Source organism: Prionailurus viverrinus, chromosome E1 (genome assembly GCF_022837055.1).
Source record: "Prionailurus viverrinus isolate Anna chromosome E1, UM_Priviv_1.0, whole genome shotgun sequence".
Taxonomy (NCBI): Eukaryota; Metazoa; Chordata; class Mammalia; order Carnivora; family Felidae; genus Prionailurus; species Prionailurus viverrinus.
In genome coordinates this window covers 9,171,031-9,188,911 of record NC_062574.1, presented here as the reverse complement: position 1 = coordinate 9,188,911, position 17,881 = coordinate 9,171,031, and the positions used below count along the sequence as shown (strand labels likewise).

General features: G+C 44.6%; 1 protein-coding gene and 1 long non-coding RNA gene across 11 annotated transcripts in view; one reads left to right on the top strand and one right to left on the bottom strand.

Annotated features, from left to right (window-relative positions):
- Positions 1 to 1,680: 1,680 nt before the first annotated feature.
- On the bottom strand, positions 1,681 to 4,681 carry LOC125151877 (uncharacterized). 2 transcript variants are annotated; one of them, XR_007146972.1, is made up of 3 exons: positions 4,448 to 4,681; positions 3,558 to 3,844; positions 1,681 to 1,691 (listed from the first exon to the last, which is right to left on the bottom strand). It is a non-coding gene; the product is annotated as an uncharacterized LOC125151877 (long non-coding RNA). The 2 variants fall into 2 exon arrangements; XR_007146971.1 differs by lacking the exon at positions 1,681 to 1,691 and having other exon boundaries at positions 3,609 to 3,826.
- A 6-nt stretch (positions 4,682 to 4,687) lies between these two features.
- The window catches only part of LOC125151875 (zinc finger protein 70-like), a 44,984-nt gene continuing 31,790 nt past the window's right edge, over positions 4,688 to 17,881 (top strand). For 2 of the 9 annotated variants that reach the window (XR_007146970.1, XR_007146969.1), the window contains exons 1-5: positions 4,688 to 5,887; positions 5,975 to 6,069; positions 8,283 to 8,365; positions 10,926 to 11,073; positions 11,368 to 11,463. Coding sequence is in view for 7 of the 9 variants with exons in the window: in XM_047833369.1 (XP_047689325.1) it covers positions 15,213 to 15,932 (720 nt within the window). In the remaining 2 variants the exon portion in view is untranslated. Of the gene's footprint in view, positions 5,888 to 5,974; positions 6,070 to 8,282; positions 8,366 to 10,925; positions 11,464 to 14,314; positions 17,129 to 17,881 lie in introns of those variants that run through there. The other 7 variants (XM_047833369.1, XM_047833373.1, XM_047833372.1 and 4 more) reach the window with 7 other exon arrangements.

The following is a 17,881-nucleotide window of genomic DNA, read 5'->3' as shown; positions in this document are numbered from 1 at the left end:
TGTCTGACTCTTGATTTCATGATCTCAGGGTTCTGGAGTCCGAGCCCCATAACGGGCTGTCTTGTAGCATGGAGCCAGCTTCAGATCTCCTGTCCCCCTGTTCCTCTGCCCCTCCCTTGCTTGTGCTCTCTCTCTCAAAAATAAACATTAAAAAAAAAAAAGGAAATATTTCCTATCTTTATTTTTTAAAATTTTGTAATGTTTATTTATTTTTGAGAGAAAGAGAGACAGAGTACTAGTGGAGAAGGGGCAGAGAGAGAGGGAGACACAGAATCCGAAGCAGGCTCCAGGCTCTGAGCTATCAGCACGGAGCCCGATACCAGCTCGAATCCACAAACTGTGAGATCTTGACCTGAGCCAAATCAGGCACTTAACCGACTAAGCCACCCAGGCACCTCAGCCCTATCTTTAAAATGGGAACATTCTGGGGCACCCAGCTGGCTTGGTTGGAAGAGCATGTGACTCTTGATCTCAGGGTTGTGAGTTTGAGCCCCATATAGGGTGTAGAGATTATTCAAATAAATAAAACTTAAAAAAAAAAAGGAATATATATATATATATATATATATATATATATATAAAGCAATAAGAATATATATATAAAGCATGGTGAACTGAGCACTTGGAAAGCAGCCATTAAATATTAATTTCTTTCTTCTTTTCCTATCTGGGAAATAAGTAAACCATAAGCTACTATACGTCACTATATTTCTTCCAGATAGATTTCTTTTGTAAAATAGAACTCAGGATGATGAAGATGGTCTTACTCAAGACTCTGTATGTTGTTCCTAATGAAACGATTTTTGGCTGTAAACTACCAGTGAAAATAAAAAAAAAACAATTCCATGCTATGCTAGTTGCAACTTGCAATACGGATTGTTTTTCCTCCTGGAGTGTGTATGCACAGGGGCTCTGTAGAACACAAAAATAATCTACAATGAAATACAATACTTCCCTTTGGGAAAACACTAAAAGCTGCTGCCGAGGGCTCTATAATTTATGTAATGATTTTTGTGTAGCTGTATTAAAATATATTATATTTTCTTAATAATATTCATACCATGACCATATTTGAAATATTTTTCTTTTTGAGAAGGGAGAGAACAGGACAGATTCTTACTATACCTAATACACTCTAGTGTTTTTCTTCTTTTGTGTTCTATATCACTCTCTAAAAAGGCTGGCGGGGTGGCACTAAACTGATTACAAGAACCCTTAGTGGTATGAACTCTGGATTTTATTCTGCAATGGGAAGCCAACTAAAAATTCTCCGAGTATCGGAGAGAGATGATCAAACCTGCTTTATTTTTTAACTTAATGTATACTTCATTTATACTTTTTTTTTTTTAATTTTTTTTTTTTTAATTTTTTTTTTTGGGACAGAGAGAGACAGAGCATGAACGGGGGAGGGGCAGAGAGAGAGGGAGACACAGAATCGGAAACAGGCTCCAGGCTCTGAGCCATCAGCCCAGAGCCCGACACGGGGCTCGAACTCACGGACCGCGAGATCGTGACCTGGCTGAAGTCGGCCGCTTAACCGACTGCGCCACCCAGGCGCCCCAATATACTTTTTGAGAGGGAGAGGAGGAGAGAGAATCTTCAGCAGCCTCCATGCCCAGCGTGGAGCCCAACGTGGGGCTCGATCTCATGACCGTGAGATCACGACCTGAGCTGAAACCAAGAGTCAGATGCTTAACCGACTGAACCACCCAGGCACTCCCAAATATCATTTAAAAGAATTTTTTTTAACATTTATTTATTTTTGAAAGACAGTGAGAGAGAGAGAGAGAGAGAGCACACTAGTGGGTGAGAAGGAGACACAGAATTTGAAGCAGGCTCCAGGCTCTGAGCTGTCAGCACAGAGCCCAACATGGGGCTTGAACCCACAAACTGTGAGATCATGACCTGAGCCAAAGTCGGACGCTTAACCGAATGAACCACCCAGGTGCACTGCGCGCCCCCCCACCCGCCACCAAGTATCATTTTTAAATGTTTGATATAATGCCTACTTCTCAAATGCTAAGAATAAAAACAAACATGTCTTAGCCTGTTTTGCTGTAACAGGATACAACAGGTCACTTACGGACAATAGAAATTGATTTCTCATGGTTCTGGAGGCTGGAAGTTCATGATCAGGGTGCTGGTGTGGTTGAGTTCTGGTGACAGTCCTCTTCAAGGCTGCAGACTGTGGACTTCTTGCTGTGTCCTCACATGGTGGAAGGGGCCAATGTTGTACGACGCCCATCACAAGCTCAACAAAAATACCTAGGTGTCAACCTAATAAAGAATGCCCAGGACAATACAGATATTTCTTAAGTGTCTACTTCAGATACAACATTGGTCAAAACGGAGGAGCTTCCCTTTGGAGAGGAGAGAGGAAGGTAGTAAACAGATAACCACAAATGTATGTCAAGTAGAGATAACTATTATTAAGAAAGTATAAAGGCGGGGGCAGGGGCACCTGGGTGGCTCAGTTGGTTAAGCGACCGACTTGATTTCAGCTCAGGTCATGAGCTCAAAGTTTGTGAGTTCCAGCCCCGAGTCGGGCTCTGTGCTGGTGGCAGGGACCCAACTTGGGATTCTCTCTCTCTGCCCCTCCCCCACGCAGGCTTTGAGGTTGGAGATTGGATCACTACAGCAATAATTTGAAACTTTATTGATATGACCCACAGAACACACACACACACACACACACACACACACACACACACACACCATCATAATCAAATACGCAAATACACAGAACACTGCATCGAACAAGACATATTCTTACTACATGTAATGCACTCTAGTGTTTTTCTTCTTTTGTGTTCTATATCACTCTAAAAATGCTGGTGGTGTGGCACTAAACTGATTACAAGAACCCTTAGTAGTATGAACTTTGGATTTTATTCTGCAATGGGAAGCCAACTAAAAATTCTCTGAGTATAGGAGAGATATGATCAAACCTGCTTTATTTTTTAACTTAATTTATACTGTTAAAATTTATGGAAATTTCAAACACACGAAAGTTGAGGCAATAGCTTAATAAGCCCTCATTTATCTGTCATCCACTGTCAACAATTTTCAACAATTTTCCATTCTTGTTGCATCCATCAGCTCACACATTTAAAACGGACCATTAGACAACTGGGGGCTTTGGGATTTGGGGGTGGAGATAGTGTGGGGATGAGAGAGTCCAGCTGGTAGAATGTTCTGTGGGATCTCCCTACTGAATCCCAAATTGTAGGGGTGCCTGGGTAGCTCAGTTGGTAAAGCATCTGACTCTTGGTTTTGGCACAGGTCATGATCTCACAGTTCATGGGTTTGAGCCCCACATCCGGCTCTGTGCTGACAGTGTTGAGCCTGCTTGGGATTCTCTCTCTCTCTCTCTCTCTCTCTCTCTCTCTCTCTGCCCCTCCCCTGCTCTCTCCCTGTCTTTCTTTCAAAGTAAACCAACATTAAAAAAACACCCCTCCCCCAAAATAACAGAGGCCTCAGCATTTCTTCTGAAATCCCAGCACAAGTATGTCATGGTTTGCTTTTTTTGCAGTAGTAGGATTTTTGTGGATTCCCACTGTATTCTGGGTAGAAAAGAGCTTAGAAAGACAGGATCCAGGGCATAGATATGAAGACGGAATAGGCTGTATTTGCATAGAGATTCTCCTCCTCTATGGAAGCGGGGTGGGTGGTAAAGGCCGTGGTAAGCCTGCGGGTTTGTTCTAGAAGTTGGAGTATTCACCTTCTCAGCACCTTCTGCTTCTGGAAGTGACAACGAAGACACCAACAGCTCAACCAGCTTCAGTCTTGTCCCAGTAGAACCGAGTAGAAGCACATTCTGATGGGCCTATCATGGAGAGGTTGGCTGTAGAATTTACCCCCAAGAAATTAAATTAACTGCATGTGTATACATATCAAATCAATCAACCAAGGGATCCAGAGGGCTGTCATGCCTATGAAAGTGGCTAGAAACAGGAACTAACGGGGACAATGCTGCACATCTCTGGACAGGGACATGTAAACGTCATGGTGCTAAGAACAGCCTTACACGTTAGATTTGTTCCTCGCCTGGGGAGGGTCCCACTTCTCCACGTATCAGAATACTACACTTGGGTGACAGGAACCCTAAAGGCCGTCAAACGACCGCGTGCTCTGGGCTGAGGATGTGGGAGCGTCGGAACCACCGAAGATCTGGCCACAGAATGTGAGAGCACAGGGTATCCGCCCGGATTCCGGTAATGACGCGGAACCTCACGCGTGGGACTGCTGTGTCGGGTTTTCTGAAGCAGGGCTGCAGCTCCACTCATTCTATGACAAGTGACCAAAGGGACCAGTCCACCGGACGAGACCTCTGCTCTTCGGGTGCACCCCGCCCCGCCCCCAAATACTCTCGACAGTCATAGATGGCTTAGTAGACGCCCCCAATGGTTCCTGTCCACTTTTCCCGGGGCCGCCAACGTTAACCTACCTTCTTAGGGCCGTGCGACGGCTTGTCTCTGAGCGCAGCACACGCGGGAGCCGGGGAGGCCACGGCGGAGGCAGGCCGTCCCCGCGCGGGGCAGGGAGGGACTACATTTCCCAGAAGCCTCCGCGCACACTTCCGCTTCCGGCTCCTTTGTCTGCACGGGCTTTGCTCGTCGCAACTCTGTCCTAGCGGTGCTCCCTTAAAGTGACCTGCTCGGTGTCTGGACCGGGGAGGAGCAGACGCTGGACGAGGTGGGGGGGGGGGGGTGTCCAGCAGTGGATTGTCAGGCGTGGGGGGGGGGTCTCACCGCGTCCCACTGGGGTTCTCCCAGGGCCTGCTGACCTGACCATAATCCCTTCTTCTGGAGTCGGGGTGCCGTCTGTCTGGGCTCGGCCACCTCGACCCTGCCCCTCTGCTCTGGCTTTTGTGTGTACGTGACGGTGGTGTGTACGTGTGCTTAACGTCTGGGATACCTCAGGTCCTTTGTTGGGAAACGGGCTGCGCGCCCGCATGGCCTGAAGCGCTTGGCTGGAAGGCGAGGCAGGTAGGGCCCAAGGCTCTCCGTGCTCCCAGGTCGGAGACCAACGCGCGCCTGCCCTTGTGCCTTTGCAACCCACGGCGTGGTGGAACCATTGCGTAGACTCAGTGTTGACGTGAGACGCTGTGGACGTAAGGGATCTGTGTGTCTACAGCTCGAGAAAGCGGTTATTGCATACTGATGGAACCGTAAGCATACCGAACGTTGCATCCCCCCGTGTCGTATCCGTCAAGTGAAGTTTACTGTTCCTACCTTTTAAGTGGTGATTGTGAAGGTTAGATGGAAATGTGATACGGGACAGTTGAGACAGCGCCAGGCACTAAGTAAGGGCTGGATCAGTAGTAGCCATTATTAATAGTAGGTATCCCCCTTCCCACTTGTACATAAAAAGAAACAGAAACCCAGGGAGGAAAAGTTACTTGCTCTGGGTCACCGAGCCAGCTGGTACATAGTAGAAATGAGAACCCGGGTGCCTTCACTCCCGGTGGGCCGCTTGCCATCATGGCCTGCACTTGTGTGTCCTAAAGGCATGTTGGTAACGGTATCTTCACTTGTCTGTGATGAGCTATGTTCCTGGGTGTCTGTCTCTGCAGGGCCCTGGGGTAAAGGTTACATTGAGACTCCCCTGTGAATAGGGCTTCCTGAAGCCTGAGTGACGGCTGAACTTCTTGGCTTTAGTCTTCGCTCAAAATAGACTGCTTCAGACTCCCTGATTACTGTGACGAGGGGGGTCTCAGAGCATGAAAAAGAAGAATTCAGTCCAGAATCTCTTGCGGGAGTTCCTGGGAGAATGTTGGTAAATCCCCAGGAGGACGCATGGAGGATTTGGGTGAGGTCGCTCTACGGAGATGGTGGTGTGGAGGCTGTGGTTCTGGAGCAGCAGATCCGCAAACCCCAGAACAGAGGTAAGATCTACAAGGGAGACAGGCTTCTGCTGTTAGCTGGGCACCTTCAGTGCGCGCACATAACCTCATTTTGGTTTGTCTTTACAGCAGCCTTGTAAAATGTGTGTGGGCAGGTCTGACCCGCGTCATCAACTTCCCTCCCCATTTGTAACAAGTGATTTATGGAAAGCGTCGGGTCCATGGTGAGTGCCGTGAGTAGTAGTAATTTTATTAACATCATTCCCTTTTTACCTGAAGCTCCAAAGGGTAAGACCTCTCACCCTCCATCCTCTTTCTGTTATACCAGATGCCTCTCCGAAGGAGGACAAGGGGGCATGCCAGACTCCTTGGATGGAGAGAAGGAAATGGGCAGGGAGAGGCTGATGAATTGATTTGGCATTCTAGCACTTGGGGGAGCTCAGGTGCTTGTGTCTGCAGGGCCCATTGCCCGCTCTGGTAGGACTCCTTTCAGACTCTCTGAAGTATTCTCTCTTAAGGAGGGAGATACAAAGGGATGGCCCGGGTTAGAAGGGGATTCCGTGGTCTATCTGTGGTCTGGTTTTCTCAGACATCCTGCCTGCAACCCCTCTGGTTTCTCAAGGCCCTGAAACTTTTTTTTTTTTTTAATGTTTATTTATTTTTGAGAAATAGAGAGAGAGAGAAGAGTGCAAGCGAGGGAGGGGCAGAGAGAGGGAGACACAGAATCCAGAGCAGACCCCAGGCTCCGAGCTGTCAGCACAGAACCCGACGTGGGGCTTGAATTCACGAACTGTGGGATCACGACCTGAGCCGAAGTCGGACGCCTAACCCCCTGGAGCCACCCAGGCGCCCCTCAAGGCCCTGAAACTTACCGGTTCCTGTCTCTACCCTATCTTTCAGCGTTCAGCACAGGGAGGGGACAGGCATCTTGTGGGGAAGTCGGGGTTTGGGGTATGACCAAATACATTGCTTATGCCTTCTGTTTTCATAAAACAAAGGCTAGAAAGAAAATCCCATAAAATTTTGGTTAGTGGTGATATGCAGAAAATAGTAATAAGAATTAACTGACAAATGACCTTTACTGAATGCTTACTGATTTGAACCCTTTATATACGTTAATGCACAATGCTTCGCAGCGGATACTATTATTATTCCCATTTTTCACGTGAGGAAACTGAAGCACAGAAGAAACCTGCCTGTAGCCGTGCAGAGCCCAGGATTTAAAGCTGGCAGGCGGCCCCCAGAGGCAGTGTTCTAGTGAGAAAACATTTAGGGGCGGGCATACTTTTTTTTTTTTTTTTTAATCATGAAACTAAACTGTTTTTGATAAGGGCTTGAAATTCCTATTTCTTCCCCAAACAAATCCACAAGGGGCTTTACGTATTCCTTTTTGGTGGTGGTGGAGGGTGAGAGTTGAATAATAAACTGTAGAGTATTAGGACAACCGAATTATATATGGAGTAAAATAAATAGGTGTGTAACCGTCCCATCCAGAGACAAGCTCAAAGAAGTGCTCAAAGTTAATATTATTGGTTTTCTCCCAGTAGGCAAAAAATCAAAATGGGGAAGGCAATCGCGAACAGGAGGGTGCTTGATGGGCATGGGGTCCGACAAAGAAGTTAGGGGATCATTAATTCATTCCCAACCCTTTGGGCCTGTTGCCGTCTGGTATACTATGTTGGGTGTTTGGGATGCAGGGGAGGCTGAGATGACGGACGATGACTCAGTGGATCACCTGTGCGATGGAACGAACCTAGGATGGCTGTAGACTTGGTGGGGGCCTGGAACACTCACGATCTGGTAGCTGATGCTTCCGGTGCCCTTGACCGCCAGGTTGGGTACCGTTGCCCTTTTCCTCTGTGGCCCCTTTTTCTTGTTCTGTGAAGTTGGAAAGTTTCTCTGTTTATGAATAAAGGAGGCAGGAGATCTGTAAGCTAGCTTCCTGCCAAGCCTAACAGTGTGTGCTTTTTGTGGTGTGTGTCACAGGGATCCTCATTCTCAGGGAACAGGCTCAGGTATGTCCTGAACCCAGTTAATGATCATACCGTTCCCTAAGTTCATATTCAGTCTACTCTCTAAGGTTATCTGGGAAGCCTCATAATGTGGATGTCTGCGGGAATCCTTCAAACCATGTGACAGGCCAAGGTCAGAGGTACTTTTTGTCAGAAGAGGCTATTTCCAAAATAACAGGTCTGAGATACATATTAATAAATGGGATCCTGGGGCACCTGGGTGGCTCAGTCCATTAAGCGTCTGACTCTTGGTTTCGGCCCAGGTCATGATCTCCTGGTCCGTGGGTTCGAGTCCCTTGTCCGGCTCTTCACTGTCAGTGCGGAGCCTGCTTGGGATTGGGATTCTCTCTCTCCCCCCCCGCCCCAAAATAAATGAGTAAAGTTAAAAAAATAAACTGTATTACTGTTTCATACTTTCCTTCCAGTTCTGCCATCTTGGGACTCTGCCCTTTTCTAAAAGAGGTCTCTTGAGGAGAATATGGCTGCTGTTGGGGCAGCAACGTCTCAGGTGAGTCGGGGGTTTTCCTGTCCTCCCTGAAACTTCATTTTAATTCCTGAAGCAAATAAGTTTCTCTCTCTTCACATGAAGCTCGTCAGCCCTGTCCGCATCAGTAGTTTTAAAAGATGGAATCAAGAGGGTGGGATGGACCGCCAACGACATGGTCTCTCCCATCAGTTGGCAATAGAGGGCATGGGGAGGGAGAGGTCTGGGAGCATGGTTGGGTGAGAGTCAGGCCTCCTTTTGTCCCTTTGAGGCATTTGGCTTAGATCAGCAAAGACCCATGAAATATCTATGGTATCCACCTGCTTAGAATGTTCTCTGTGGGGTAAAAAGACATGAACACAAATCTGTGTGGCACAGATCAGTAAATTTATGGAGAGCCTCCTCCGAGTGCTTTAGGGAAAATGTATGATTTCAGAGGAGAGTGAGCAAGTGTGTCTGGCTAAGAGAGATTGGGGAAGGCTTTGTTCATTCAGTCGGCACTTTTAAGCCCTTTTAAGGAGCCCCCAGCTAATAGAAGCAGTGAGATTTGAAATGGGGCCTGAAGGATGAGTAGATTTTTGAGAAGAAATATTTGGGAAGTCAGTGACATAAGCAGCTTAGAACTGAGGAGACGTACTGCTTCCTCTGAGACAGGAAGAAAGGAAGTCCATTGAAATCATGGATATAAAAACTTAAAGAACTTAAGAAGCTTCTGATCTGTTTGCCATGTACTAATAATCACACCCAAAGTTCTTTCCTAGATTTAATTCTCAAGCTTGGTATACTTCTGTTTCTTACTTACTGTGTCTCTTTTTAAAAAAAAATTTTTTTTTTAATGTTTTTATTTATTTTTGAGAGACAGAGGGTGAGCAGGGGAGGGGCAGAGAGAGAGAGAGAGAGAGAGAGAGAGAGAGAGAGAGAGAGAGAAATAGAGAGAAATAGAGAGAGAGAGAGAGAGGGAGACACAGAATCCAAAGCAGGCTCCAGACTCTGAGCTGTCAGCACAGAGCCTGACACGGGGCTTGAAGTCATGGGCCGGGAGATCATGACCTCATGACCTCTTGACCTGAGCTGAAGTCAGACCCTTAACCAGCTGAGCCACCCAAGTGCCCCTACTGTGTCTCTTTCTTAATGAAGATAATCTTAAGGCTTGCTGAACAATAGGCTTGAATGGGAACACCCTATCCTTAACTCAATCTTTTTTATTGGGTTAAGTTACTTTGTTTAGCTGAGAAGTTTTAATGGGCCTTTGTCGCTCAAAGCCTTTCTGAGATTTACTTCCTCTTGTATGAGGTGTAGAAACTGTTTGCTTTTCCAACCATGTGAAGCCCCCAATTTGGGGACTCCATTTTATTTTAGCTTGAAAGTCGGTAAATTCCTTTCAGAGCGCAAGTCTTTGTTTTCTTTGCCAAGTGTATCCAGAAGCCTCCTGCACAAGCTAGCATTCTGGCTCTTTGCTACTTCTTCCCCCAGAGCTACAGGCTCAGTGAACTTTTGGTGTTGCTTTCATGGCTCTTAATTACTTTGCCAGTGTGTGTCAAGAGTCTACATCATTCCAGCCTTAAATACCCATTTCTTTCAAACTCGCTGCCTTAATGTCAGCCAATGCCCCGGTATATTTGAGGTTTTTGTTATGATACCTTCCGCTTCAAGGTGCTAGTTTCTGAATTAATTAGGATTGGCTAACTTGTAACTGGTGTCACCAATAGACCCCAAATGTATAAGGGCTGCGGTAAGATAGAAGTTTCTTTCTTGTTCTTGTTTCTTTCATCAGTTTCTTTCATCAACCATGACTGGGTCAGTGGGTTGATAGTGTCGCCATTCAGGGCCTTGAGCTGTCTGAAGCTCTGATATCTCTACCACATGGCTCCCAAATTCACTTTTGGGTTCATCACCATACTAGCCAGCCAGAAGGGGAGAGCAGCATGGAGGAATGTATGAGTCAGGCCTGCATGTGGTGCGTTCTCTTGGCTTGAACTCAGTCACGTGGCCCCATCTAACTGCAAAGGAGATTGGGAACGTTTGTCTACCTAGAAAGGTGAGGAGGGGAAGTGTAGTTAGCAGTTTCTGCCACTCTCCTCAGACATTTAGGTTATTTAGAACTGTTGTGCTATCGTAAGTTATAAATAAGAATCTGTTTATAGCCCTTTTGTCATGTCTCTGACCATTTTATTATAATAGATTTCTTTTTTTTTTTTTTTAATGTTTATTTATTTTTGAGAGACAGAGACAGAATGCGAGTAGGTTAGGGGCAGAGAGAGAGGAAGACACAGAATCTGAGGCAAGCTCCAAGCTGTCAGCACAGGCTCTGAGCTGTCAGCACAGAGCCCGATGTGGGGCTCGAACCCACAAGCTGTGAGATCATGCCCTGAGCCAAAGTCGGACGCCCAACCGACTGAGCTACCCAGGCGCCCCTATAATTGATTTCTAGTTATACGATTGGCATGTCAAAAGGGTATATACATTTTAAGACTCCTTAACCTACAAGTCAGTATGCTTTTGACACTGTGAACATAGTTGGATCCATTTCCTCTCCATTTCCCTCAGTCTCCCCTAATTCTGCCTTATTCATCCATCCCTTCAGAACCACTTGCCGGTGTTTCAAGACTTTGTGTCATTCAAGGATGTGGCTGTGAACTTCACTGAGGAAGAATGGAGAGAACTAGACCCTGTGCAGAGAGTCTTGTACAGGGATGTAATGCTGGAGAACTACAGGAACCTGGTCTCCTTGGGTAAGGTTGGGTCCTCACCTCAGGTAGGCCTTTTGGGATGCCCTTGCTTTCTAAAGATTCCCTTGCTCCTGTTAGGGGAAGATCACAAAGGAGGCTTTGGTTAACTTTTCCCTCCAGTTGCCAGAGCAGATCCTTAAACTGTTTCTCACCCCACTTTGGTTGAAAATATTTAATTGCTTTTGGCAATTAGTTATTTTGTTTTCTGCCCTTAAAAATGCAAGAGTAGGGTTGAAAACGGGGTGGTCCTCGGTCTTTGAAACCGATCATCACATTCCGTTTCTTTTCCTTGAGTAGGATTTCCATTTTCTAAACCTGGTATCATCTCCCAGTTGGAACAAGCAGTAAATCCATGGATGCAGGAGGGAGAGGTACTGAGAAGCAGCTGCACACGTAAGTGGAAACAAGGCAGACAGCATCATTTGAAATAGGAGTTAGGGGTTCTTCCCCAAATTCTCCGGCCTATAGAAAATGTTGAGGCCTCCTCAAGTCTCATCTTCATTTGGACATAATCAGAGTCTTGTTAGCCTAACTCTGCTCCTTCCCAGACTCAAAGAACGGTGTACTTCCTCCTTAAAGTTATAGCCCTGACACTCGATGCAGAGATCACTGTTGTGCCTCACTCCAGGCATTGTATGAGGTCATTCCCTTTTCCTGTCTAGTTGCTGGAGTCTCTCCTTCATTTACTTTGTTTTCATTGCACCTGGTTTTTGTCCTCCCTAAAAAGTATGAAGGGTATGAAGGAGTTTGAATGTAAGTTTAAGCAATGTGATCTTACATCCAATTTTAAGGTTGTAAAATTGATAGAATTTGCTGAGTATATGTGGGAGGTGAGGGAGAAACAGACAAAGATGATGTCCAGGTTTCTGGCTTGGTGATGTAGGTGGATGGAAGTTCTTTTCCCTGAGATGGAAAACGCATGAGAAATGGCAAGTTTGGGGATGGGCGTGGAAGATAAGTTCTGTTTATTCTGAGTTGTTTGAAGAGTCGATGGTAGGTCTACACCAGTAGTTCTGAAAGACTGGCAGTTTTGCCCCCAGGTGACATGTCTGAAGACTGGGAGGGTGCTATGGGCATCTAGTGAGTAGAGGCCAAAGATGCTTCTAAATATCCTATAATGCACAAGACAACCTCTCACACAAAGACTTGTCTTGCCAAAATGCCGGTAGTGCTGCAGTTGAGAAACTCTGGCCTAAATAGGGGTGTCTGGAAAGTAGATAAATATAAGAAAGAGATGTCAAATGGATTTTGGTGAAGGAAAGAGATCATAACTGGTTGTACAGATTTGAGAATCATCTGAGAATAATAGATGGTAATTGAAGTCGCGGGAGTGGATGAAATACGAAAATAGAGAAAGAGAGCATGAAAAGTTGAAAGAGAACCTAGAAGCCCAATGAACATACACATTTAAGTATCTGCTATCTGTCTGTCTATGTATATATCTATATCACTTGTGTAATTTTTCAAAAATAAACACAGGAGGAAAATGGTATCAAAATAATAAAATGGTAATAATTTTTTTAAAAATTTTTTTTTTCAACGTTTTATTTATTTTTGGGACAGAGAGAGACAGAGCATGAACGGGGGAGGGGCAGAGAGAGAGGGAGACACAGAATCGGAAACAGGCTTCAGGCTCCGAGCCATCAGCCCAGAGCCTGACGCGGGGCTCGAACTCCCGGACCGCGAGATCGTGACCTGGCTGAAGTCGGATGCTTAACCGACTGTGCCACCCAGGCGCCCCTAATAATGGGTGATGGCAGTAAAGATATGTCATACAAATTTTATCAATGTAAATGAAGGAAAGAAAATCTAAAAAGGATACTAAGACAGGGTGGCCAGAGTAGGAGGAAACCAGGTCAGATTTTGTCACTGAAGCCAACAGAAAAGAACATTTCAAGGAGAGGAGGTGCTCATAGCGTTATGAGATCAAGAGAAGAAGACCTGAAGAGTATCCATTGGACTTAATAGGTCATTCCTTCTTTTCGGCTATTCCGATAGTGGATTAGTCCCCCTGCTACTGTTCTTGTCCCCTGCTTAACTTCCATTGCTTTCTTTTAAGTTTCATTTTCCTACATCATATAAGCCACATACAAGATTACTTTGAAAATGGTCCAGCTTGCAAAACATGTATGCTCTGTTCGACCCTTAGTAAGGTAGAACAAGTACTTACAAGATCCCCAAGTACGAAGCCCCAATTTTACAATTGAAATGTATGTCATGTGTAGTTTATAAGGAAGCTGAACTAGTACCAGTAGTAAGCCTAATCCCAGATCCTCCTAAAATTTCTGCGTTCTCCTGAGCTTTGCCCCTCTTTGTCTTTGATTGTGTGTGTGTGTGTGTGTGTGTGTGTGTGTGTGTGTGTGTGTGTATTTTTGGAGGCCCAGAGAGAAGGAAAAAAGTGAAAGCTAAAGGAGATCTCTGGCAAATGGTAACATTCATGGTAGCAAAGGACAATATGGGAAATGATCTTACTGAATCTGATAGCAAGCTCAGACATCATCAAAGAGGGTTACTGTGGAACTAGACCAGTGGGAACAGAAGATGTAGCACTGAAGAATGACCCTAGCTGTAGTGAACTCCAGATGAGGGGCTTGGGGACTGCTGGTGGTGACAGTAGCAAAAGCAAGGGAAGATTCTAGCAGTTCAGAGGCTAGGGGCAGGTATCATTCCTACACTGATCACCTCACAGTTGAAATCTCCATAACACATTATTTTACAGCGTCATCATTCTTGAAATTATTTGATTAATACCTATCTTCCCCAATAGACTACAAATCTCAAAACAGATTTGTACTATGTCTTTGTTCATCACTGAGTCCTAGCCCATAATAGGTATTCAATAAATTATTTTATTTATCTATTTATTTATAAATAAAATTCATAATTTTATAAATTAAAAAAATGTTTAGTTTTGAGAGAGAGAGAGAGAGAGAGAGAGAGACAGCGTGAGTGGGGGCAGGGCAGAGAGAGAGGGAGACATAGAATCTGGATCAGGCTCCAGGCTCTGAACTGTCAGCACAGAGCCCGACACGGGGCTTGGCTTGAATTCACCAACCTTGAGATCACGGCCTGAGCTGAAGTCGGACGCTTAACCGACTGAGCCACCCAAGTGCCCACCGTAAATTATTTTTTGACTACTAGACTTATATTCGTGACCAATAGTATTTATGCAATTATTATCTCATTCCTGCTGTAGCCATTTCCTTCTTCTAGTACAGGGAACATTTTTACTTTTCCCCTGCAGATTTGGACACCAGAAAATTAAGCCCAAAGAATGTATTTTCTGAAGAAGAATCATACCAGGGGATAAGTATGGAGAAAAACACAGAGGCTGATGTAAGTTTGAAAGAAGCCTGGGGATATACAGAGTTCAAAGAGGATGCTCAAGATAGACTCTGGAAAGAAGCAACGGTTATCTTCAAGAAAAGAAATTCTGTAGCTGAGAGTAACCCCAAATGTATTGAATCTGGCAGACATGTTAGTCCAAAGTCAGACTTTGTTACACAATCAAGACATCCTAAAGAAGACCATATATATGTGATGCTCAGGGAAAGATCTTTAAACAGAATTCAGAATTAGCAAGACATCAGAAAGATAGCACAAATGAGAAAGCTCTTCAGTGTAATGAATGTAGTAAACTACTCAGTGATCACTCAGTATATGTGCAACATTGTATAGCTCATAGTGGAGAAAAAAATTTGGAATGTAATCAGTATGGGAAGACCTTTGGCCATGGCATACACCACACTGAACATGAGAAAACCAATATTGGAGAGAAGTCTTATGAAGATAGGAAAGGCTATATCTGGGACTCGTACCTTACCAAACATCGTCAGAGTGTTCATGGTGGGAAGGAATATAACGCGCATGAAAGAGCCTTAATTCAGAATGCACCTTTTATTCAGCATCAGAGAACCCAATACAGAGAGAAACCTTATGAATGTAGTGAATGTAGAAAAGCTTTTGGTAATTATTCAGCCCTTACAGTACATCAGAGAATTCATACCGGAGAGAAACCATATGAATGCAATGAATGTGGGAGAGCCTTTAATCATAGTGCCTCTCTTATTCAACATCAGAGAATCCATACTGGAGAGAAGCCCCATGAATGTAATGAATGTGGGAAGGCTTTTATTAAGATAATGCACTTTATTCAACATCAGCGAATTCATACTGGAGAGAAACCTTTTGAATGTAACGAATGTGGTAAAGCCTTCAGTCACAATTCATCCCGTATTGAACAGCAGTTTATTCATACTGGAGAGAAGCCCTATGAATGCAGTAAATGTGGGAAAACCTTTAGCCACAACTCGTCCCTTATCGTCCATCAGTTTATTCACACTGGAGAGAAACCCTATGAATGTAGTGAATGTGGCAAGGTCTTTAGTCAGAGCTCACACCTCTATCAACATCAGAGAACTCACACTGGAGAGAAACCTTACACCTGTAATGTCTGTGGGAAAGCCTTTAGTGATCGATCGGCCCTTATTCGCCATCAGAGAACTCATACTGGAGAAAAACCCTACACGTGTAGGGAATGTGGTAAAGCTTTCAGTCAGAGCTCAACTCTCATAAAACATACAAAAATCCACACAGGAGAGAAACCTTACACCTGTAAAGATTGTGGGAAAGCATTCAGCCAGAGTTCGTCTCTTACTCAGCATCAGAAGATTCATACTGGAGAGAAACCGTTTGATTGTCCTGAGTGTGGGAAAGCCTTCAGCAGAAGTGCCCATCTTACTCAACATCAGAGGATTCACACTGGAGAGAAACCCTGTGAGTGTAATGAATGTGGGAGAGCTTTCAGGTGTAGTTCAGCCCTCATTAGGCATCAAAGACTTCATAGTGGAGAGTCACTCTGAACGTGTCATCCAGACTCTTCACTTTGTTAAATACCAAAGAATCATACTCTCATGGGTTATTATAATTGTGATCCTTTTTTTTTTTCTCCAAATGCTGAAAGTGCTCCCATTTCCTCCTGCAAAGAATTAGCTGCCGGAATACCACAGATCCACAGGAAGAAACGCTGATCTGAAACCTGGAGTAGCCCAAGAGACTCCAACCGTCAGACTTTCTGTGTGTGCGTGTATGTGTGTATTTTCATCTGTACCTGAAAATGACTGATGTCACCAGGAAGTGATTTTTTTTCCCCCTGGCCCCAGGGATAGGCTGTTCCAACACGCAAAGGAGTTCTAGTTCAGAATTGAGCCCATTGCTCCTCCTTGTACTGACCGGAATACTGCCGTGTCCAAGTTCAGTCGACTCATGGTGGATCGTATATTCAGCGACCTTTCTATGAATCTTTGCCTTACTATACAATTATTCCTACCCCTAGCAACACTGTCCTCACGAAAAGGGCTCCTTTGAACTCTCCCTTCTCACTGACTTTCCTATCCTTCTACTTAAAGTGCTTATATAGTGTTAGCTACAGCTTCAAGTTCAACAGGGCTTGAGTTTCAGAGCTGAAAAGCACAACTGAAGATAGAGAAAAAAAAAGGATTTTTTTCTTCCGAAAATTGTAAGACAAAATACTCTGATGGAATGGTGACATCTGGAAATAATCATTGAAATACATGAATTTTTTAGTACCTTTCAGAAATTCCAGGTGAGGGAAAAGAGTCCTCCATAACAGTATCTGTTACTAGAAACCGAGCCCTTAAAATAATGTTCAATAACCCCTTAGGTAGCAAGGTCCTTTCAAAAGCTTTTCTTTGGAGCCAGTGGTTTGGATTGTGGAGAAACATTTGCCCTACCGCCAGAGGCCTCATCATAGATAATCTGGTTTAGAACAAGTTTATATTGTTAAAACAAATTTATGTGGTTAAAACTACTCATGGTTGACTTACTTGTGTTGAATAAAGGGAAAATGAATATACATGTTATATCTCAAAACTCCTCCAAGAAGCTTGGATAGATTTCACTATTGTGATGAGCTCATTGTATGTTGACTCCAGGTTTGATTTGAGGATCGCGGGACCAGATCTTTGTTGATTAAAGCAGGGCTTTCTGCCTTTTCTGAGGAGGCATTACTGTTTTTTAGGGTTGTTGTTTTTTTTAATCAAGAGGCAGTTGTGGGGCGCTTGGGTGGCTCAGTCGGTTAAGTGCCCTGCTTCGGCTCAGGTCACGATCTCACGGTTTGTGAGTTCAAGCCCCATGTTGGGCTCTGCGCCAACAACTCAGAGCCTGGAGCCTGCTTCAGATTCTGTGTCTCCTCTCTCTCTGCCCCTCCCATGTTCACACTCCGTCTCTCTCTCTCAAAAATAAACATTAAAAAAATAAAAAAAGAGGCAGTTGTTCCATTATCACTCTTTAATTTGCAAGTTAGTCTTCTTTAAGACCCAACTTAAAGTGTCACCTTGTTCCTGACCACCACAGTTGAAAATACTCTGCTCTTCTGAAAACCTGTGCCACTCATTATATCCCTCATATATGCCTATAAAATCTATTTTTAGTTCTATCTTCGTATTGGGCTTTCTCTCCGGCTTTAACACAATTCTCCCCATGAGGAAAGTAACTATCATGTTAGGTCTTTTATTGTTGACTTTAAACAAAATACTTGCACACTTTTTTTTTTTTTTTTTTTTTTTTAATTTTTAAGTTTAGATCATGAGCGCACAAGAACAGGGCAGAGGGACAGAATCTTAAGCAGGCTTCATGCTCTTCATGCTCGGCACGGAGCCCGACACAGGGCTTGATCCCACAGCCCTGGAATCGTGACCTGAGCCAAAGTCAGGAGTAGGGTGCTCAACCAACTGAGCCACCCAGGTGTCCCCACATGGTTTTAAAAATTTATATATTGGGGCACCTGGGT